This window comes from Suncus etruscus, chromosome 9 (genome assembly GCF_024139225.1).
Source record: "Suncus etruscus isolate mSunEtr1 chromosome 9, mSunEtr1.pri.cur, whole genome shotgun sequence".
NCBI lineage: Eukaryota > Metazoa > Chordata > Mammalia > Eulipotyphla > Soricidae > Suncus > Suncus etruscus.
The window spans coordinates 101,043,641-101,066,120 of NC_064856.1; the positions used below are offsets into that span (position 1 = coordinate 101,043,641).

Below are 22,480 nucleotides of genomic sequence, written 5' to 3' on the forward strand. Positions count from 1 at the left end.
ATCCATAGTACCCCAGACAGTAACCCGAGCCCCCTCCAGGAGTTATCTGAGCACAGAACCAGGAGTAAACCTTGAGCTGTGGGCCCCCGATAAAAAGTCAAAATGCTTTCATTATCTGTTCCCCATAGACCACCTCCTACATATACACACACACATGAACTGATCTACTCTCCCCAAGAATTCTCATTCTCTCCTCTCTCTCCCTCTCCCTTCTTCCCTCTGCCCCCCACCCCCCAACTCGGAGAGCTTCCAAAAGTTCAGAAGTTCTTCCTCTAGAATCCAGGATCCCAAGGACACATAGGCCCCTGGAACAGAACAGAAGCCTGCCAGTCTAACTCTGAAACAAATTATCTCAACATCAGAGAAAATATCCAAACTGTTCCTAAGGCTGTAACTAGCTACAAAATTCCTATCTGAAAGACTGGATGGAGCATTAGGGCCTCTGGTATGGAGGGAGGGTAGAGGCCAGCACCCAACTGCCACCCCACACCTCTGAGGGCTTCTTGCGGCTCTTGCGTTCTTTGTTCATCTTGGCCTTTTTCAGCTGCTTTCGTTTCTTCTCTTCACGGTCACTGTCGCCCTCGTTACTGGAGGAGCTGGCGGAGGCGTTGCTGTCAAACCTGAGGAGCAGAGGGGCTTAAGCTTAGAGAAGTACATCAGTCCCTCAAGACAAGTAAGAAAAACACAGCCCAGGAGGAGGCAAGAAGACCCCACGACAGCCTCCGCCACCCATCCCCAACCCTGCTCCTGGACCAAGCTCAGCAATGATCAGAGTCCCATTACCAGGGACAGAAAGGCAGCCTCATCTCACCTGGAACATACTCAAATCTACCACCCAGCCCCGCTCTCCTGGAGTTCATCATCTTAGTCTCTCTTAGTCTTTTCTGATGGAAAGCCAGTACATGCCCATATCATTGAGTTCAATCCAATTCACCTATCCAGTAGAATCCCTCCTATCTCTACTGCTGCTGACTACTTTTCAAAGCACTTTCACACAGACACTGGCTCAAGTTGGCTTTCATTCGCCGAGTGGCAAGAACTAGCAGGCACTTCACTACACTTGGCCTTCGCTACCAACATTCCTTCCCCCGCTTTTTCTGGATCAAGACAGTCCCAGTTTTCTACTGGGATCCACCTGTCCTCTTTCAGGTTCTTGCCCCCCCCCCCCCCCCCCCCCAGCTGCTGCTAACAGGAGAATCTGCTGCTAACAGGACAACCTACTCGGAGAAAAGAGGCACTTCTGGTGTTTCATCATAAACCAGTAGAGCTTGGCCTTACCAGAGCTTCTGAGTGTGTGTGTGTGTGTGGGGGGGGGGGGGTGTAAACTAATCTGAAAATAAGGAAATAATATACAAAGGAAACAGATTCTCTGCCACTTGGCAGCTTCTGGATCCAGGTGCCCAGAGAGACCTGGATTCTCCAATAGTATGAATGGAAAAAATTGCCTTTTTAGGTTCAAGTCAGTTTGGGCCAGAGTCCTCATACCGGCCCTCAAGAGTTGTAATGCAATCTGGGAGAATGCTTATTTCACAGGTGAGGACCCGGATGTAATAACTGACCCCAAGACTTCAAGCCAGTGCTGGGAAAGTCTGGACTTTCATGCCTCACTCCCGAGTCTCCTCTCTGGTTTCACGGTGTGCCTACCACTTACAAAGCCCTTGGCCATCCTCAAAGCATTGTCACGTACAACCTCACGGGGACAGTAACTAGGCCTCTGAGTCAGTTAACTCATCCAGGTACATCCAGGTCCAGAAGTCTGGTCCCTGAATCTTACAGGTTAAACCACCTCATCCCCACGTAGTGGAACCAAAACTCACTCCTCGGCCACATCTTCCTCCTCTTCACCTGGATTAAAAGACTCATCTGCAAAACACACACAGAGCATGCATGAGCACTTGGTCCTCTTAAGCAACGCACTGCCAAGCATGGGCACCCAGCGTGCCCACCCTCTTGCCCCAACAGTGCCCAGGGTTATAGCGGGGAGAGGCCCACCAGACTCTTCTCCGGAGTCATCGCTGCTGTCATTGGCATTCTCCTCCCGAATCTTGCCCTCCTCTTTCATCCGCTCCAAATAAGCATCGTGCTGGTCCTCGTCAGAATCAGCATAGTCATCGTAGCTTGGATTCATGCCCTAGGCCGAAGGAGGAGGAGTAAGGCCCAGTGTACCCAGGACCCTGAACCCCAGACACACACAACAGCACTCCCCACCCCAGGCCTGTGAGTGAGTCCAAACAGAGCAGCAGCAGCAGCGCCCAGGAGACCATGGGGCTGGGTTGTTCACAAACAGCCAGCGTGCAGGGGGGGCCCTAGGCCCAAGACCTTCCTGCCAGTGGGGTTAGTCCCAGCCCCTCCCTCCCTCTCTCTTCTGGCCCCACGACATGGGGGGCGTTCCTGAGGGGCCGCAGAGACTGAGCTAAGGTCATGCTAAGGAAACCTGCACCCGGAAGGGGGACGAGGGTCCCACGCACCTCTTTTTTCTATAGGAGTAAGAAAAGAAAAGGAGTGAAACAGAAGCCAGAAAATCCCTACAGACCATCCCTGTCACCGTCCCCCAGCACTCCCCTTGAGAAAGAACAGGAGCGAGGTCCAGACGTTACCTCTTTCAATCCTCGGTTTTTGATGTTGAGCTTTTTGGCGTTGACAAAGTCGAACAACTTCCCATACTCCTCCCTGTGAGGGGAGATGCAGGCGAGTAGGAAGGCGGAGGTGGGAGGGAAATGGGGGGGGGGGTCACAGTCAGGGGCCAGGAGTTCACAAGCACATCCTCCACCTCAACAGCACCCCCCCACACTGAACAGTGGTAAGGAAGAGCCAGACTCAAGTCAGGCAAGAGGAAGAACAATCAAAAGCGCTGGCAAAGAAAAGGAGCATGCACCTGCTTACAAGCAAGCAGTACAGGGCAGGAGACTGGCCTGACTTCATCTTTTTTTTACTTCACAGCTTCTGGGACAGGGACCCAGCAAAATGTGAGGCTGCCTGGGAAACGTTTAGCTCACAGCCAGCACTTGATAAACATTCAGCTGCTGTGCTCACAGGCACAGAGCACACTCCTGCCAAAAATTCAGGAGCTAGCATTTCCAATGAGTGGGAGAGCAGGGCTAGAAGTGAACAGACTTGGGGCCAGAGTGATAGCATAGTGGTAGATCATTTGCCTTGCTTACTGCCGACCTGGGCTGAAACCGGCTCCAATCCCCAAATGGTCCCCAGAGCCTGACAGGAGCAATTTCTGAGCGCAGAGCCAGGAGTAACCTTTGAGCACCGCCAGGCAAGATTTCCCCCTCCCCCCCAAAAAAGAAGTGAACACTTCCAAGAGTGAGAGGAAAGCTTCCAGAGGCTAAGCACTCTGAGGTGAAGGGCCCTTCGCCAAAAGCTAGGGAAGAGAAAGGAAAACTGGCCAGAGGTCTAGAAAGATGCTGCAGAGTCCACAGGGCCAGAGGGACCCCAGGAGGGAGTGGCGGGGGTGGGCGAAGCTGGCGCTCACCTCTCGATGCTGCTGAAGGTGTACTGCGTACCCTGCTTGGTCTCGATCTCGAAGTCGAAGGAGCGCGTGGTGGTCGTACCCCGGGCAAAGTTGACGAAGGCGATCTCGTCAAAGCGGATGTGCACGGGGGGCTTGTGGACATAGATGAAGCCCCGCTCCAGGGGATACAAGAGGCCGGAGCTCGCCTTGTAGGAACAGGTGATGCACTGGGCGCCCGAGTGTCTGGTGGGACATCAAGGATCACAGCCATTAGCTGTGCAGCAGGAGGCATAAAGCCAAAGGGCAGAGGCATGGCCGCAGGGAGACATCCTTACACAGGTCCAGAGAATGCAGCCAACCAGCTCCCCTGGACACAATGGCCATTCCCCATCAAGGACCCTCGCCTCGTGCCTGTACCCTCACCCTTGGAAGTTGCCCGGGACTGTGATCTTGCGGTTCACCAGCGCTTTCATGACCCGACTGACCATCTCATAGAGAGACCCCGACATGTTCTTGGTGAGCCGCCCCTCAAAGCGCTTCTCTACCTCTTCCCTGCAGACAGAGGAAGACAAGGTCGGTCATTCACACCTGTGCCCAATGCGCAAGGGGGAGTGTTGGGGGGGGGGGTCACAGGATATGTGCCAGGAAACTCACTCATTCATGTTGAGGGTCAAAGAGATGTCCTCATCTTTGGAGAAGAGAAGGATCAGGAAGTGGTAGCGGGTCTGCCCCTGCTTGATTGGGGGGTCCAGGCTGATCTGGGAAGGAAGAATCAACACAGTTTAATATCAAAGACACCAGTGGAAAAGGAAAGGGGGGACAAGAGAGAAACTGAGGAAGCTGGTGGCAGAAAATGAACACTGGTGAAGGGATAGGTGTAGGATTGAAATTCAGCTGTCAGCAAATTTTTACTTTATTTACTTTTTGTTTTTTGAGTCACACCCAGCGGCGCTCAGGGGTTACTCCTGGCTCTGTGCTCAGAAATCACTACTGGCAGGTTCGGGCAACCATATAGGATGGCATGGATAGAACCCAGGCCTGTCCCAGGTTGGTCGCATGCAAAACAAACGCCCTACTATTGTGCTATAGCTCCAACCCCCTCAACAACTTTTCTTTTGGTTTTTGGGTCACACCCGGTGATGCTCAGGGTTACTCCTGACTCTATGCTCAGAAATCACTCCTGGCAGGCACAGGGGACCATATGGGATGCTGGGATTTGAACCACCGTCCTTCTACATGCAAGGCAAACACCCTACCTCCATGCTATCTCTCCAAAACCCCCCCCTTAACCATTTTTTTAACTGTAGATCTTAGGATAATTCAATAAAGGCTGAGGCAGGTCACACTGGTGGTGAGATTAGTGTTTGAATAGCTAGTGCCTGAAACAACTGTGTTATGAACATGGTACAGCGTTATGTTAGAATCTTGAAAAATGTTATAAACAACAGAATCACATCTGGCAAATAAAAAACCCCAAGATTTTAATCTATGTCCAGTGCCTCCTTACCACGAAAAACATCTGCCGCTGGTCCTTGTGGGGCAACAGAAAGAGACGCAATACTGTGGTGTAGGGGATCTTGTAGTCGAAGGTCTTGCCGTGCAGGTGCAGGAAGGTAGGGTATATCCGAATGTCATAGCGGCCTCGGGGAGTCAGACACTGCAGCTCCCGGAAGATGCAGATGGCGTCGCCCGTGGCCTGGATCACGTCTGCCTTGGACAGCACGTTCTGGGCAAAGGCCTGCAAGCACAGACACCAATGAAGCCAGAGTAATCACTCCAGGGGCTGAACACAGGGAGGGAGACACTGACAGGAGCTCAGCCAGAGCATACCCCTGAAGTTCAGCGTGTCCCCCCACCTAGCTCCAGGCCCAACACCACTGGGGGTGGCCCTACAATGGAAAATGCAGTAACAAAAACAGCACACCCCGGTAATTAAACACAGGCACTCATCCCGACCTCAAGACAACATCTGCTCCCCAGTGCTCACTTCAACGGGGTCCACACCATCCTCCTGGGTGGGTGGCACGTAGAAGCGCACTTCCATGAGCGACACCTCGGCGTCATCATTCTGGTGGAACTCCAACGTCACCTCGTTCTTGCCTGTGGTACACTGAGACACGTTGCTGAGGGGGATCTCGAAGACTGGCTGGTCCCCAATGTCGAAGGAAAGCAACTGCCCTGTGGGAAAAAAGCTCAGTCAGCCACACGCTGCTGCCCTCCTGTTGGCATCCACCACATCCCTATTCCTCCCCCTCTGCCTATACCAAGGACAGCCAGCTGGGGGAGGCCTGGAGGTGGAGGGGGGGAAGCTGTTTGCCCTGTACCTCCAAGGCCAGGCTGGAGAGGCTGCTGCTCCCCTCATAAATATATAATGAATTACAAAGTGTCAGGAAATCAGAGAAGTGGCACAAAGAGTGCCAAAGAAGGTGCAGGACTGAAACCCTACCTGCACCCCGACAATCTCAGGCTTCCCCACAACTCACCACCGAACTTCACAGTTCCCCAGTTCCAGCCCTTCACACACAGGTCCTTCTCCATAAGCTCCAAGCGATAGTGAGTTTTGAAGAAATCAGAGAGCTTCTCAAACTCCTGTAGGTGGAGGGCAGAGAACGATGCCAGTAAACCCAGGGGGACTAGCACACAAACATAAATGCCGTGGAACACCCCAATTCTGAGAAATGATTCCAATATACATATGGTTAGAAATCCCTGCCAACTGGCTTGGAGCAACAGGACAACAGATAGGCACGTGCCTCGCACAGTCGACCTGGGTTCGATCTCCAGCATTCCGTATGGTCCCCTGAGCACCATCAGAAGTGATTACTGAACACAAAGCCAGAGGTAAGCCCTGATCATCAACATGTGTGTCTCCAAGACAAAAATAACAAAACAAAGGAATTCGTGCTGATTTAGACTCTCAGCTATGAAACTATTTAAAAGATTGCTGGGGACTGGCAATCAGGCTGACAAAACAGGTAAGTCAGGTACCGACATCTTGGTGGGGTCCTTACAATACCATATGATGCTGAATAGGCAACACTTAAGATGAAAATAGAGATGACAATGGTGAGATCAGAGCGATGAGAAGGGTAGAGCACTTGCCTTGCACGCAGCTGACCAGGGTTCGATCCCTGGCATCCCATAAGGTGCCCCAAGTCCACCAGGAATGATTCCTGAGTGCAAAGTCAAGAGCATCACCTGAACCCCCACTGGGTGTTGCCCAAAATCCAAAAAAAAAAAAAACCAAAACAAGAAGAAATGACAGGGGCCAAAGTGACAGAATAGCCTATAAGAGAGTTTGCCTTACACATGGCCAATCTGGGTTCGCTGATCTGGGTTTGATCCCCAGCATCTCATATGATCCCTCAAGCCTGGCAGGAGCAATTTCTGAGTACAGAGCCAGGATTAACCTATGAGCACCACAAAGTGTGACCCAAAACTAAAATAAATAATAAAGTGACAAAAAAGGCAAGATCTTTATTTCATATGGTTCAAATACATGAAGCAATTCCACCTCAACTAAGCCACCATCCAGTCAGGACTCCACATCTGGCAAGTGCACAATCTCCCCAAAAGCCAAACATGGTAGATCATCTTCACTCCCGAGACGCTGACCCCTACCAGCTGAATATGGCCTCCAAGCCAGCCTCGATGGCCTACTCCAAAGAGCCCCCAGCGACCAAGTGCATCAGCGGAAGGCACCCCGATTCCTCGGAGATTCAACACGGCACAGGACAAGGCCACCCCAGCCCCAGGGCAGCTCACCGACTCGCGGAAGCCATCATACTTGTAGACATGGCCGTTTTTCGTGAGGAGTTTGAGTCCGTGGCCCAGAGCGACGCGGCGCCATATGCCTTCCGTCAACTCTCCGGCCTGGATGTTGTCCACTTTGCCCGTCTTGCTGTTCTTGAAGATGATGCCTTGTCGACTCAGCCTCAACCGACCATCATTCTGTGGGAAAACAAGTCCAAATAAAAAAACATGTGGGGATGTGGGGGCAGTAACAAGTGCACCCCAGGTCCAGTTGTTGTAATTCTGGGTTGACCAGAAGCAACAAGAGAACAACAGCTGAAGACAAAGGCGGCCACAAAGTCTAGATCCTATCCATGGTTTCACATCCACTCAACGTGCAGGTCCTAGGTTGTGAAACTCAGAATTGAGGGGCCAGAGAAAGAGAACTGAGAGCCTGAGAAATAGAACAGAAGGGGCTTGCCTTGTACAAAGCCCACTCAAGATCCTTCCCCAGTACCATCCCGAACCGCACCAGGAGTGATCCTTGAGTGTGGAGCCAGCAGTATGCAACCCCTCTCCCCCCCCCCCCAAAAAAAAAAACAAAACAGCAAAACACACAACTTAGTTTAGGATCATGCCTAAAACCCTCTAAATTTCTAGGCCCTAAAATTCTCTGATCATCCTTCAACAGGGGATGATGGGGAAATAGCAGGTACTGAGGACCCTAATGTCCTTTTCCAAAGCAATCCAACAATGGCAAATTCTTATTGAACGCAGGCAAGCCACAGCTTCACGTGGACACCCCCATTTTCTATCTCCTCCTTCTCACCATGGAGCCTTTCACCTCCTGATAGACATCGTTGAACTCCAGGGTCTCGGCCATTGCTGACCTGCCCTTATTGGCTTCCAGTGGGAGTGGACACACCCCTGGACGGCGTGCAGCAGCTCCTCAAGCAGGTTGGGGGGGGATCTAAAGTGTGGAGAGAGAAAGAGAGACGTATTCAAAGACCAGCACCCCTGCACAAGGGCCCCCAGGGTGTAACCCACCGCCTGGGCCAGCCCTGGGGAGCTCAGGGCCTTGGAACTTACCACCGATCAGGCTTTGCAAAAACCAGCCCAGGAACCAGGCCCATGCAGGATTGGGGTTGGTTTGGGGGAGACTCAGGCCTGGAGCAACGCTTCCTCCTCCCCTCCGACACCATCAGACCCCCAACTCCAGCGGGCGCCATGGCAACGAGCGGCGGAAGCCACGGGCCTGCGCGGAGCCCGCACCTCGCCGCATCCCCACCTAGACCGTGCACGACCTTCCTCCTTCCACGGCGACCCCCAAACCCCGGGTTTGCAAACACGTTTCCCCCCCCCCATGCCCGAAGATGGACTCGTCCGCGGCCAGTAGGTTCCAATGTGGAACGATCCATCGCGTGCATCCCGCGGGGGGAGAAGGGGAGCGAGACCTCGCGACTACCCACCTCTTCCAGTTGCAATCTCCTTGGGCACGAGCCGGTGGGCGCACAGCGGGGCGCCAAGGGGGGGAAAAGGGGACAAGGGGGGACCCCGGGGGTGCACTGGGGGGAAGCTTTTCCCGCGTTGCACGGCCCCGCGTCCCGCCACCGGAAGTCGTGCTGGGACCATAGAGAGTTTCTTCTCCCCCGCCCTGACGGCTGGCTAGAGAGGCGCGAGTTTCCCAGTCCACCTCCGAGTCGCGCTCCTAGAGCGTCGTCGTTTTCCGGTCTGGATTGAGCTGGGTTGAGGCTGTTGTGGATGGAGTCTGATCAGAAAGAGGCAGGGCAGGGCTGTGGGACACCAAGGAAATCGCTTCTCTCTCTCGTGGGCCAGGACTGGGGTTCGAGGGAGGAATTGTGTAGTGGTTGGTGGTGGTGTTGGCTCTGACTCCCCACAGGCTTGGCCTTTGTCTCCAGGCCCCATGTGGGATGAGAAGGAATAAGAGTTGGGAGTGGCGGGAAGAAATGTCACAGGCCATGAAGAGAAGAGACTAGAGACAGGATCCTTCCTTTTTATTTTATTTTATTTTATTGGGTTTGGATGCTCAGGGGTTACTCCTGGCTCTGCATTTGGAAATCGCTCCTGGCAGGCTCAGGGGACCATATGGGATGCTGCGGATCGAACCCATGGCAGTCCCTGGTTGATGTCAGGTCTTTCGGCTACATTGCAAAAGCAAATGCCCTACCGCTGTGCTATTGCTCCGCCCCTCCCTTTTCTTTTTTTGAGACTGGTTGGCAACTGCCCTAAAACTTAATCACCCCCCAACCGCAAATGTACCAAGGAGCCTGGAACCACAGCAGCCGAGAGTTGACACCAAACCCGGGTGTCGGGTTCCCCAGGGAGCCCAAGCTGGTTAGAAATCTTTTAAGTGAATCTAGTCTTTTTCCAACCCCTTTCCTCCGCAAGTGCATGGCCCCTTGCAGAAGTTGCAGAACAGAACAGAACGCGAGTGATTATTCTTGTTTGCAAGTGGAATTACTGAGACCCAACCACCACCACCAAAGGGATTTGTTCAGGGGCTCCGAGTCGGCAACAAGGTGCCTGGGAGGAATCTTACTGCTCCCTTCTGCCACCAGCAGGCTTCCTCTTGTGTCACAATCACTCTCACTAGCTCTGCGTTCAGGATGAGTGCGGGTTCCTGCAGGCAAGCAAGCTTCAGGATAGAATAGAGTCGAGAATGCTCAGAATGGGGCTGGGGATGTCACTGCACTGGGGTTCAGTCCCTGGCTTGAGGGGGAAAGGAAAGCAAAAGATATGCATTAGCACTATGTGTGTGTGTGTGTGTGTGTGTGTGTGTGTGTGTGTGTGTGTGTGTGTGTTACATATATAGGTTTTGGGGCCACACCCGGTGACACTCAGGGGTTACTCCTGACAAGGCACTCAGAAATCACTCCTGGCTTGGGGGACCATATGGAACACTGGGGGTTGACCCAAGGTCCATCCTAGGTCAGCCGAGTGCAAGGCAAACACCCTACTGCTGCGCCTACGGCTCCGGCCCTAATTTTAATATATATTATATATTAAACAACATATCATATAAATGTATTTATTTAACTTAAAACAGGTATACCAGCTTGTTAACTCAGTCCTGGATGAGAAGCCAGGGAAAGCCCTGTGAATCTCCGAACACATCCCAGTCTGGGTCCTGGTCATTGCCCCTTTGGCCAGGACCCCTCTACAGGATTCAATCAATGAGCAAACAGTCTGTCTCACACTTCTCTAGGGCTTGAGGGAACTAGTGAGTGAGCTGGAAATAGCCTCAGCCAGCCGGAACACACAGCACATCATGGAACAAATGATTCCAGTCAGTGAAAGGAATGCAAATGAAAAGCAATACTAACAAAGTCCCCGATGCTATGACGCCACGCTACAGGTCACCCCCCACAGCAGCCAGCCTAAGTCTGGACTCAGCTGTGTGACTCAACAGCCCTTCCAGGAGACTGATGGGAGGGGGGGGTCAAGAAATGCCTCCACCCACCCCAACCCCCTCACCCATGAGTTTGTTGGAGGGGGTTCTAGAGGGGACAAGGCATGGCTACAAAATGGAAGATGTTCTAAGAAGATGTTAAAATGAGGGGCCAGGGAGGACTCAGGCAGGTCCTGGAGTAATTGTGGGGTGTGGCATTGCTGGGGTGCTCTCAGGAGCTTGAAGCTGCGGGTGAGCTGGAAGGAAGAGGCAGCCTAAGAGAAGGCGCTGAAGTATCAGTAGCCAGAGTGCTGATAAAACATGAGTCCCAGGGGCCCTCGCCAGCTGCAGCCCAGGCAATCAGGAGCCGGGGCTGGAGACCCCACCCCTGCCGTGTGTGACATCACAGGGGAGTGGGGTGGAGACGAATAAAATAGGGGTCCCCCACCCTCTGCCCTGGCCTTGGACTCTTAGCAGCTCAAGTGGCAACCTCGAGCCAGCCTGGGCCCTGGGCTGGGTGGCCTGGATTAAAGGAACAGGCTGCCCTAGCCCTGGGCCTCTCCCTAGCTGCCTTCTCCAGATCTAGGACCACTCTCTCCTGAGGCTGACCGGGGTCCTTCTAGGGGACCCCTGAGCTCGCCCTCTCAAAATGAATTGCATGTCCGATTTCTTCACCTATGAGACCACCAAGTCCGTGGTGGTCAAGAGCTGGACTATTGGCATCATCAACCGGGCTGTGCAGCTGCTCATCATCTCCTACTTTGTGGGGTGAGTCTGGGGGTTCTGGGAGGGGAGAGGCCACCTCAGTGTTGTTCTCCAGCCCACCCTAAGCTGGATCTGTGTAGGGGTCTCAGCCAGTTCTGTGGAGCTCAACCTTTTGGACCAGCCGGGGGGTTCTCCCAGCAGGAGTCTGGCTCCAGATGAATTTATTTTGTGCACCCCCCCAGTAAATTCTTGGGGCTCTTGCATGTGGGATTCAGCCAGGTGCCTGGGAAGCTATCTGCATTTACTGCCTCCACATGAGACCCCAAGTGTCCCTTTGCTCCCCCTGCTTCAGAGAGCTGAGGCCATCCCCTAGACATACACATCTTCCTGCTCTTATGGGAGAGGTCTCAGACTAGAGGGCCCAGGAAAAGAGTAGGGAGAACAGTACACGGGATCCAAGACAGGGTGATGATCAGGTTTGCAGCAGAGGAGGAAGGAGATGGGGGTCCCTGGGAACAAAGACAAGTTCAGAGTCATGCTTTCCTGACCTAGGCAAAAGGTTGGAAGCTGAAGAGGAAAGGCCCCAGTTCTGGAATGCAGGACGGGGGTGGGGGCTGCTCGTTGGAGGAAGTGGGTGCAGAGAACCCTTAAGACCATGTTGGTGGGGATGGTTACTAAGAAAAGTGGCTTTACTGAACTGGGCAGGACAGATCCCTCCTGGAGAATCTAGAAACACTAGCCCCGAGACAGAAAACATGGGGGTCAGCTTCTTTCTGACTAAACCACAGAACTCACCCCAGCTGCTGACAAGACTCAAAAGGTCCAGAGGACCCCTTATGAGTCCCTTACCTCTGTGGACGGACACACACACACACACAAAATCAATCAATTAATCAATCACACACTCACTCATACACGCAGCTCCTGAGCCAGGACAATGGTCAAGGGAAGCCCTAGTTCCTGTCCTTCTTTGTCAAATGTTCATTCCACTGGACACTCACCAAATGAAGGGAGACACCTCAAAGGTGTTCCTGGCATGCAGATCTCTAGGCCCATGTGGCTCCCAAAGACAATGGGGGGGCTCCCCATGTGACAGTGAATCCCTGACCGCTGTTAGTTACCTCAGGAAGATGAGAGACCACTAACTGCCTGAGCCTAGGGCTGGGGAGTGTGAGGTGCCAGGATGGGGTGGCATGGTGTGAGGCCCCCTTTGTCCTATGTGCTGGCCAGAACCCTAGGCTTTGTGGAAGCTACAGGGAAAGTTGTTCATCCATAGGGCAGGGAGTCAAGGCTGGCAGGTGGGGAGGGTTATTAGGACCAAATAGCCTGCAGGTTCCCGCCCAGCCATGGGCATTTGCCATGGCCTGAGCTGGAGGTCCGGCTCCATGCTCCATACTGGCGCCTGCTTGGCCTCCCCAGGGGCCTGTCTGTCCAGGTGAGTGCAGACGCTGCCTCAGCACCCTGTGAAGCTGGCAGGGTGTAGCTGGCTCTGGCAAATGGACAGTGAGGAACCCCTCCACTGCCCAGCAGCCACCCTCTCTGGCTGCCTCTCTCGCTGTCCCTGGGAGCGCCCCTCGGATCCTTGGGGCTGTAAGCGCCAGAGATGCTGTCTCCTACTCTCAGGCCCATCCATCTCCCACTGACAGCTCCCTATGGACAGCCCTTCCAGTTCCATCAGCACCCCCTTAACACACAGCCCCACTCTGCACACATGAGCCCCTGTACCCTGAGGACTTCCCCAGCCTCTGGTCATTGATTTTTTCACAGGACACAGTGGGCATCAGTGCCAGGCTAGGGTTCTGGGCTCAGGAAGTCAGGGTCCGGAGTTCGTGGTGCATTCAATAACCAATGTGTCATCTCCAAGGGAAGAATCGAGTCAGTGGGAGCTGGGCTGACTGGGGGAACCTCTGGCCTTGGTCTCCACTGACCTCGTCGGGGGACTCGGGGAAGGTTTCTTAGTGCTTTGGTGTACTCAAGCCAGCAGCTACAAAGTGAGCAGGTGTTACTGGGGAAGGGAAGGAAGAAGGTTTGAAACAGAGTTGACAGCACAGAACGAGCCACAATGAGGGACCAGAAAACACAGAGGACCCCAGATCTTTTATTTTCACAAAAGAGCAGTTGATGGAAAGCTCTTGCAGCGTTTTGTTGCTTGTTTTGTTTTTGTTCGGGTGTTCCACCCAGGGATACTCAAGGCTGACTCATGTTTCTGTGCTCAGAGATCACTCCTGGAGTGCTTAGAGGGCTTTATGGGTGATGAAAATCGAATCTGGGTTGGACACTTGTCCTGTCAATTGTACTATATCACTGGCCCCTTAGCACGGCATTTTGGTCGGCTTCCCCCAGCCTTTCCTTTTATTGTTGCGGTGGCGGAGTGGAGGGTTTCACATGTGAAGTGCTCGCGCACACGGGGCCATGTGGAGACCCCATATTCTGTGATGACACTGAGGGTTGCAGACAGCAGAGCTCCCTCTCAGGCGCTTGGTGCTTCATGCTTGCTCTGCAGATATTTTTGCCAGAGCCTTTCCCAGGCTCCCACTATGGGTGCATTTAACTTATTCATCTAATATTTGGTTTTGAGATCAGACATGGTGATACTCAAGGCTTACTCCTGGCTCTTGCTCAGGGATCACTTCAGGTAGGGTGGTTGGGGCGGGCATGCAGGGCTGTGGATAGAGCTCCATTCAGCTGCATGTAAGACAAGTGCTATACCACTCACTGTATAATCTCTCCAGCCCCTAGAATGCCCTTCTTAGCACCATATTATTTCTCTTTAACCACAGTTGCTCCCCCTTCAAAGCCCCTTTCTGTGCAAGGTGTGACATATAGAGAAGGGAAACTCCCTGAGTTTCAGCTGTTGAGAAAGGACTGCCTCTGGATCTCCTCTGCCTTCTCTGCAGCCCCGGGATGCACTGACTTTGGATGGGGCTTAGGTAGTTGCTGAAATGCCATCAGGGGTGGCCTGTGTGCCATGGTCTGGTCTCAGTCCTGTCCCAGAGCAGAAAGTGAAGGACTCAGTAATAGTTGGCTGTTTTTTCCCCCAACTTCTCACCCCTCTACTCCCCCTTTCCCTCCGCCTCGGCACCACAAACCCCCACTTCTTGGCCTCCTCCTGGTCTCCTGGGGAGCACAGGACGCTGCTCTGGTCTCCCCACTGCCAAGGAGCTGCCACGAGCCTTCCGCTCTATAAATAATAAACCAGCAAGTCGAGAAAAAATAAGTCAGAGGAGTGAGAGAATGCCAAGAAGTGCGTGCGGGTTTGCTCCTGCCCCGGTGTCGCCTCAGCAAGGCCTCCAGGGCCCCCTGTGGGCTCTTCTTTCTGGAAGTGAGGCAGCCCCTGGTGATGTCCCTCATCCCTTGGGGGTCACAGAAATACAGAAATTCTTCCTCTTGTGATTTAACCGAGGGGGTAGGGGGAATCCACACATACACACCCTGTGCCTCTCCGCCCCATGAGACACAAGGAGGAGGAAAAGACTGGTTGCATTTTCTCCAAGTGTGCTGAGACTTGGACTCCCTAGTCCCTTTCACTGCCCGTGGCAGGGTGGCAGCCAGAGGACAGGCACAGGTTGGGGTTGAGGAGGAGACCGAGCCAGGAGAAGAGGAGAGGTTGTCAGCCTGTGCTGCAGCCCGCAGCTCTGTGCCTCAGTTTCCTCACTTGTAGTTTGGGGATGACAAAGCTGCAGTACCTGGATGGAAGGGGGGTGACCTGCAGTCCCCATGAGTCCATGTGACACTTGCAGTGTTGGCATGTGGGTGATAGTGTGAGTCCTTGAACACAGTCTCTCTCAGCTGCCAGTGTTCCCGGCTTTACGGGCTGGGGTTAGAAAGTCTTGTTGTCCCCTCAGAACTAAGACCTGTGGCATTAAAACCCCCTCACAGGTTCCTTCCTGGGAGACCCTCCAAGGCACTGAGCCAGCAAAGCTCAGTGGGACATACCGAATCTGACTTTGTTCTCATTCCCCAGGGGGACAAACCTAGTGAGTGGGAGTCCCATGGAGGACCCTGGTGAGGCCCCTCTCTTCCAAAGGAAGGAGGGAAAGAAGACTGGAGAGATAGGATAGGAATAAGGCATTTGCTTCAAATATAGCTGACCCCAATTCGATTCCCAGCACCCCATAGGATCTCTCAAGCTCTTCCAGGAGTGATCCCTGAGCACAGAACCAGGAGTAAGTCCTGAGCACTGTGGGGTCCAAAAAAGAAAAATTAAAAAAGAGTAGGTATGTGAGGCCCCCAGAGCGGTGGCTCAGAGAAGTCCTCCAAACATCCCTCTTCTCCATCTCACTCAAAAGCATCTGGAACCTTCCAGAAGGACAGCTCCACCCTCAATCCATCCAGTGACTCACTGGTTTCTCTCGGGAGTCATGACAGACATTTCCCTTATATTCCTAAGAACATGAAGCAAGCTATCCCATGCGTGACTGAGATCCCCATAACACTCAGCGTTCCCTTCTGGCCTTCCACCTTCTGGAAATTCCTGGCTGCCTCCTGTCCCCTGAGGACAGTGTCTCTTTGAGTCCCTCCAGGGAGGTGCTGCCATCCTCAGCAGCCAAGTGGCCCACCACCATACAGTCCCCAGCACTACCAGGAGCGATCCTGCCCCACTTTGTCATGTATTACCCCAAAAATAATAACCACTACCAGCAAATTACCTCCTGGTCTTATGAACACTATGGTGTTTGCCGGAGGAAAATGAGAACCATCAGAAGAAACAGATAGGGGGGATTTGGTTCACTCTGGGGGACCACCCTTTCTGGTGCTCTGACTTTGTGCTCATGGATGGCTGCTAGTTGTGCTCACAGGACTCCATACTGCTACAGCTCAGACCTGAGGCTCCAACCTGTGAAGTTTGTGCTTCCCTTTGAACCATCCATCGGTCTTGATAGAGGAATCTTTTGGCACTACTATGGTTGCTGGAAATCTGTTGCTAGGTACAGAGGATGCGTTAATGCCCTCCCTGAAATTTTATGATAATGTGAATTTTATAATCATGTGAAACTCTGATCAATAAAAGGAAAAGGAAAGAGACTGTTTCATTTTTTTTCCTCCAAGTTTCCTGAGACTTGGTCTTAGACAAAGGTTTCAGACTTAGGGGACCCGACCCTCATTCCCTAATCCCCTGTTGTAGAAATTCTGGGGGCCAGTCTCCTTTCACTTCTCTTTCTATGCACAGTAGCAGAGAATTCCTCTGGGGCCTGGAGAGGGCTCAGAGACTAAAACTCTGGCCTCTTTGGCCTTGCATGCCTGAGGCCATGAATCTCACCCTCCAGTGCTGCCCATCCACTATTCGGTCATCTGAGAGACACCCCTCCCCCCCACACCACTACAACAGGCTGTGTTTTATATATATATATATATATATATATATATATATATATTCAGAGCACCAGAGTCTGGCAAGCACCAAAACCCTCCACTCCCACAAATACTGCAATCTAACATGCTCCCAGTCATCACAGCAGCAGCCACGGGGGAAGGAAAGAGAGGTTCCCCAAACTTTTAGTTCCTATGTTTTAGGGGCACCTCCCTATCTCCACCCCGTTTTGAGATTTACCCCTGGCTCTGCACACAGAGATCAAGCCTGGTGGGCTCTAGTTGCCATATTGAAATGCTGGGTATCAAACCCAGGGCAGCTCTGTGCAAGACAATCACCCTGTTCTCTATCCGACCCTGTTCCTTAACCATTGACAACCCTAGTTTGCAGTCAGAAGATAACCCTGACCCAGTTTGTCTAAAAGTGAGCTCGTAGTGGCCAGAGCCATGGCACAACGGGGAGGAGAGCTTTTGCCTTGCATGAGGCTGATGGGGGTTTAATCCTTGGCATCCCATATGGTCCCCCAAACATCACCAGGAGTGATTCTTTTCAGTTTGTTTTTGTTTTTGTTTTTGGGTCACACCCGGCAGCGCTCAAGGGCTACTCCTAGCTCTGTGCTCAGAAATCGCTCCTGGCAGGCTCAGGGGACCATATGGGATGCCGGGATTTGAATCACCGACCTTCTGCATGCAAGGCAAACACCTTACCTCCATGCTATCTCTCCGGCCCCCTGCATCCTATCTTTCTTATGACTTATATTTTTTGCCACATTTTCTTCTCTTCTATTTGTACTATTTAATTCTTGTTTATTTTCTCAGATCAGAATAATTTTTTTGTTGTTTGTTTTTGGTTTTGGGTCATACCCAGCAGGACTTAGGGTTCACTCCTGGCTCTACACTCAGAAATCACTCCTGGCAGGCTCGGGGGACCATATAAAATACCGGGATTTGAACCACTGTCCTTGTGCATGCAAGGCAAAGGCCTTACCTCCATGCCATCTCACCAAGAGTGATTCTTTTTTTTTTTTTTAGTTTTTGGGCCACACCAGCATTGCTCAGGGGTTACTCCTGGCTGTCTGCTCAGAAATAGCTCCTGGCAGTCATGGGGGACCATATGGGACACCGGGATTCGAACCAACCACCTTTGGTCCTGGATCGGCTGCTTGCAAGGCAAACACCGCTGTGCTATCTCTCCGGGCCCGCCAAGAGTGATTCTTAAGTGCAGAGGCAAGAGTAACTCCTGAGTACCTCCAGGTGTGACCCCAAAAAATCGTGAGCTAATAGCTTCATTATGTCACACTTTTCCCAACTGAAAGGTGTTTGGGGGCTTCTTTTTTTTGGGGGGGGTCATTGCAAAGCACTTGCAGGGCATTTTTGATGTAGTTTCTCATCTGTGCATGGAAACAGTAAGTAATGTGTCTGCTTTCCACGTATGCAGCCTCATGCTGGTAGAGTAGGTGGGTGGTTGTCTGAAGGATGGTGCTGTGTGCATGCAAATGGAGCGGCAATGAAAATCCGGTTGCGCGAGTGTGTGTGTGTGTGTGTGTGTGTGTGTGTGTGTTGGGGGTGGTCAGAGACTTCAGAAAGCTAACTCTGGGCCCGGAGAGATAGCACAGCGGCGTTTGCCTTGCAAGCAGCCGATCTAGGATCAAAGGTGGTTGATTCGAATCCCGGTGTCCCATATGGTCCCCCGTGCCTGCCAGGAGCTATTTCTGAGCAGACAGCCAGGAGTAACCCCTGAGCACCGCCGGGTGTGGCGAAAGAAAGAAAGAAAGAAAGAAAGAAAGAAAGAAAGAAAGAAAGAAAGAAAGAAAGAAAGAAAGAAAGAAAGAAAGAAAGAAAGAAAAGAAAGAAAGAAAGAAAGAAAGAAAAAGAAAGAAAGAAAGAAAAAAAAAAAAAAAAAAAAAAAAGAAAGAAAGAAAGAAAGAAAGAAAGAAAGAAAGAAAGAAGAAAGAAAGAAAGAAAGAAAGAAGAAAGAAAGAAAGAAAGAAAGAAAGGAAGGAAGGAAGGAAGGAAGAAAGAGAGAGAGAAAGAAAGAAAGAAAGAAAGAAAGAAGGAAGGAAGGAAGGAAGGAAGAAAGGAAAGAAAGGAAAGAAAGGAAAGAAAGAAAGAAAGAGAGAGAGAGAGAAAGAAAGAAGGAGGGAGGGAGGGAGGGAGGGAGGGAGGGAGGAAGGAAGGAAGGAAGGAAGGAAGGAAGGAAGGAAGGAAGGAAGAAGGAAGGAGAGAAAGAAAGAAAGAAAGAAAGAAAGAAGAAAAAGAAAGAAAGAAAGAAAGAAAAGAAAGAAAAAGAAAGAAAGAAAGAAAAAAGAAAGAAAGAAAAGAAAGAAAGAAAGAAAGAAAGAAAGAGAGAGAAAGAAAGAGAGAGGAGAGAAGAAAGAAAGAAAGAAAGAAAGAAAGAAAAGGAAGGAAGGAAGGAAGAAAGGAAAGAAAGAAAAGAGAGAGAGAGAGAGAGAGAAAAGAAAGAAAGAAAGAAAAGAAAGAAAGAAAGAAAAGAAAGAAAGAAAGAAAGAAAGAAAAGAAAGAAAGAAAGAAAGAAAGAAAGAAAGAAAGAAAGAAAGAAAGAAAGAAAGAAAGAAAGAAAGAAAGAAAGAAAGAAGAAAGAAGAAAGAAGAAAGAAAGAAAGCTAACTCTAAGACAGCACAGCGATAGGGCATTTGTCTTGCATGCAGACCACGTGGGGCGAACCCAGGTTCGATTCCCGGCACCCATATGGTCCCCCGAGCCTGCCAGGAGCGATTTCTGAGCGTAGAGCCAGGAGTAACCCCTGAGCGCCGCCGGGTGTGACCCCCCAAAACAACAACAACAACAACAAAAAGCTTAAGTCCACCGGGTCCCCTAAAGACTTGAAGCTGCTGCCGTGAGAACGCAGTACAGGTAAATGACCACTGGGTGGCAGCAACACCCAAGGAATAAGATTATGCCCTCTCCCCATCCTCCCACATTTCACCTGCCAGGTAATTCAGGTAACCTCCGCCCCTCTCTGCTCCTGCAGCTCAAGGGGACTGAGAGCGCGCTAGTGCCAATTCCCAGCACTTCCCTTATTTGCTCACTGAACTTGGTGCCAGGCATTCAGGGCAGAGAGCTGAGAGCTGCCAGTGGGAGCTTGGTGCCTTCTCTCTCTGGGTTGCCCCTGCCTTCCCCAAGGGGGCGACACCGATTCTTATTTATTCCCTTTGACCTTACTCTTTTCTATATAAAGCTCAGTTTCCTATAAGCAGCCATCTGCAGTAGCCAAAATTCATAGATGGCTCTAGGGGCGAACTCCAAGGTTCCCTGATGGGGTGGGAGGTAGATGAATGATACCAATGCAAGGACCTACCTGCAGCCCCACAGGACATAATGTCGTTATGTATGGGCAGAAGTGAGGCCCCCCCTCATCCCCACACTGCCCCCTTGATGTCCCTTCTCCTGCTCTCCATTTCTTCCTTCCTGCCCAGGTGGGTTTTCCTGCACGAGAAGGCGTACCAGGTGAGGGACACAGCCATCGAGTCCTCCGTGGTGACCAAGGTGAAAGGCTTTGGGCGCTATGCCAACAGGGTCATGGACGTGTCCGATTATGTGACCCCACCCCAGGTACAGTGCCCCATCCCACTTTAGTCCGTGCATGTCCCTCAACCAGGCCCGATGCTATAGCAGATAGGAGGCACCAGGAAGCCAGAGAGCTAATGAGTGGGTGCCCCAAGCCAGGCAGGACCCCTCTGCCAGCTGCAGGGGGAATCCTTGAACTGGGATTTCCTGGAAGCTGGGTTCCTCTCTAGACAGCACCCAAGGTGCTGGGAGGGTGTGGGAGGAGGCCTCCATTCAGATTCTTCTGGAGCCAGCAGCTGCTCTGTGACTTTGCTATGACTTTAGCTTCTTTGGTCAACCCAAGCCTCAGTTTCCCCACCTCACTGGCAGACCCCTTTGTCTTTTCTTCCTGCCTCTCCCCACTCCTCTTCCCCAGGGCACCTCTGTTTTTGTCATCATCACCAAGATGATCGTCACGGAAAACCAGATGCAAGGTGTCTGCCCAGAGGTGAGATCAAGGAACAGCTGGAGAGGCAGATCAGGGCAGAAAAATGGGGGGACCAGGGACAGGGAGGGTGTCACCCGAGGCCCGGTGCTGCTCCAGGGCAGGGTTCTGATATCACCACCCACCAGAAGCCCCCATGGTGGTGGGAACTGAGGGTGGAACCCCCCTGCAACACCCCCTTGCAAGCCTGCTCACCAGCCTGCCTCCCTATAGAGTGAGGAGAAATTTCGCTGTGAGTCCGATAGCCAGTGTGGGCCTGATCGCTTCCCAGGTGGCGGTGAGTGCAGCCCCCAGTCCTGATACCCCCAAAAGGGCAGCAGTTCCCCAAGGGAGGGTGGGATTCTCTGGCCTGGACAGACATCTAAGACCAAGGGGGTTAACTGTTGAGCCCTTGCTCCCAGAGAGCATTTAGAGGGGGAGCAGTGACAGATATATAATTGGCCTTGAGGTAGCCAATTCTTTTTCTAGGATGATAGTCCCAGAAGGCTTCCTGCAGGTGGTGACATTGCAAATGGCCCTAACATCTAGACCTACAGGAGTCACCATGGGCAACAGCTGCAGCAGAGACTCAGAGGCAGGGGAGAGTATGCTGAGGGGAGAGTGTGGGGTCTCAGGAACACAAGAAGTCCTGGGGTGTCTGAGCCTTGGGATATGTGGCAAGGAATTGTCATCTTTGGCCTGGTCCCTAGCGGAGGGGGGAAGGTGTGGGGAGGACAGGTCTGCCTGGGAAACACACCTAGGGTGGGGGCTTAGGGTGCCCTGGGTGGTGAGGGCAGGGCGGACAGCCAGTGGTGTGGCTCCACCCACAGGGATCCTGACGGGCCGCTGTGTGGCCTACAGCTCAGCGTTGCGAACATGTGAAATCAGGGGCTGGTGCCCCACGGAAGTTGACACTGTACACATGTGAGTCCTCGTCCTGGGCCTGCATGGAGAGCCTTCTGTTTCCCTACTGCTGCCCCAGGGCCTAGAGGACCCCCCCCTTACACACACACACACACACACACACACACACACACACACACACACACAGTGCCCACTGCCTTTCCTGCCTGTGACCTCTGCCCCTGCATGAACTCCTGGGGAAACATCACTGGGATGGGGTCTGGGTCCCCTCGCATCCCTCCATCCCCAGCAGCTCCGGTTTCCTTGCAGGCCGGTCATGATGGAAGCCGAGAACTTCACCATCTTCATCAAGAACAGCATCCGCTTTCCTCTCTTCAATTTTGAGAAGTGAGGCCCTCCTCATTCTCTCTATCTGCCCTTACTCCCATCTCTAGAGATACAGACATAGCTCTGTCGTGGGCTCAGAACCCTCAGAGGCATTTTGGTTGTGCAGGGCAGGGTGGCAGAGGGCTCATCCTTTCGGGGAAATGTTGGGGTTTATTTCTAGGGTCACACTCAACAGTGCTGAGAGCTGCTCCTCCCCCTGTTCGGTGCTGGGCACCACATGGTGCAAGACTGGAACCTGGGAAATTGGGCTGGAACCAGGGTTGAAACCAGGGGAACTGGGTTAGAACTGGGACTGGAACCTGGGCTAGAATTAGAGGATCCTAGATGGGTGGGGAACCAGCTCCCTTTTGCTCTGCCCCTCTGATTTGGTAGGTCCTGACCTCCCCCTTCTCCCTTTTGGGGTGCATTAAGGCCTGTGCTGACTCCTTGAGTGCTTCCCAGCACTCTGAGCCCTGGAGCTGAGGGCTGTCAGCTGTGAGCCCCACAACCCTTATTTATAGGGGTCAGAGGGTAATGAGAGAGCAGGGAAGGACAGGGACCATCTACCACCAGACCAAGACCTGCCATGTGGGAACTGATGGTCTGTGTGCAAGGGCCTGGCTGGCTCCTCCCTCCCATCTGT

At 52.4% G+C, this 22,480-nt stretch overlaps 2 protein-coding genes across 2 annotated transcripts in view; one reads left to right on the forward strand and one right to left on the reverse strand.

Moving 5' to 3' along the window:
• Positions 1 to 22,480, reverse strand: part of SSRP1 (structure specific recognition protein 1) — a 1,220,984-nt gene that overhangs the window by 2,067 nt on the left and 1,196,437 nt on the right. The window contains exons 3-14 of the mRNA XM_049779624.1: positions 8,022 to 8,158; positions 7,226 to 7,411; positions 5,944 to 6,049; positions 5,448 to 5,638; positions 4,968 to 5,198; positions 4,115 to 4,218; positions 3,884 to 4,012; positions 3,482 to 3,703; positions 2,598 to 2,670; positions 1,993 to 2,131; positions 1,818 to 1,863; positions 491 to 620 (exon numbers count right to left, since the gene is read on the reverse strand). Of these exons, the coding sequence (XP_049635581.1) occupies positions 491 to 620; positions 1,818 to 1,863; positions 1,993 to 2,131; positions 2,598 to 2,670; positions 3,482 to 3,703; positions 3,884 to 4,012; positions 4,115 to 4,218; positions 4,968 to 5,198; positions 5,448 to 5,638; positions 5,944 to 6,049; positions 7,226 to 7,411; positions 8,022 to 8,075 (1,611 nt within the window). The 5' untranslated portion in view covers positions 8,076 to 8,158. The remainder of the gene's footprint in view (positions 1 to 490; positions 621 to 1,817; positions 1,864 to 1,992; positions 2,132 to 2,597; positions 2,671 to 3,481; positions 3,704 to 3,883; positions 4,013 to 4,114; positions 4,219 to 4,967; positions 5,199 to 5,447; positions 5,639 to 5,943; positions 6,050 to 7,225; positions 7,412 to 8,021; positions 8,159 to 22,480) is intronic.
• The window catches only part of P2RX3 (purinergic receptor P2X 3), a 31,680-nt gene continuing 20,450 nt past the window's right edge, over positions 11,251 to 22,480 (forward strand). The window contains exons 1-6 of the mRNA XM_049779746.1: positions 11,251 to 11,369; positions 20,054 to 20,189; positions 20,560 to 20,631; positions 20,842 to 20,905; positions 21,438 to 21,531; positions 21,781 to 21,858. Coding sequence (XP_049635703.1) covers positions 11,251 to 11,369; positions 20,054 to 20,189; positions 20,560 to 20,631; positions 20,842 to 20,905; positions 21,438 to 21,531; positions 21,781 to 21,858 — 563 coding nt within the window. The remainder of the gene's footprint in view (positions 11,370 to 20,053; positions 20,190 to 20,559; positions 20,632 to 20,841; positions 20,906 to 21,437; positions 21,532 to 21,780; positions 21,859 to 22,480) is intronic.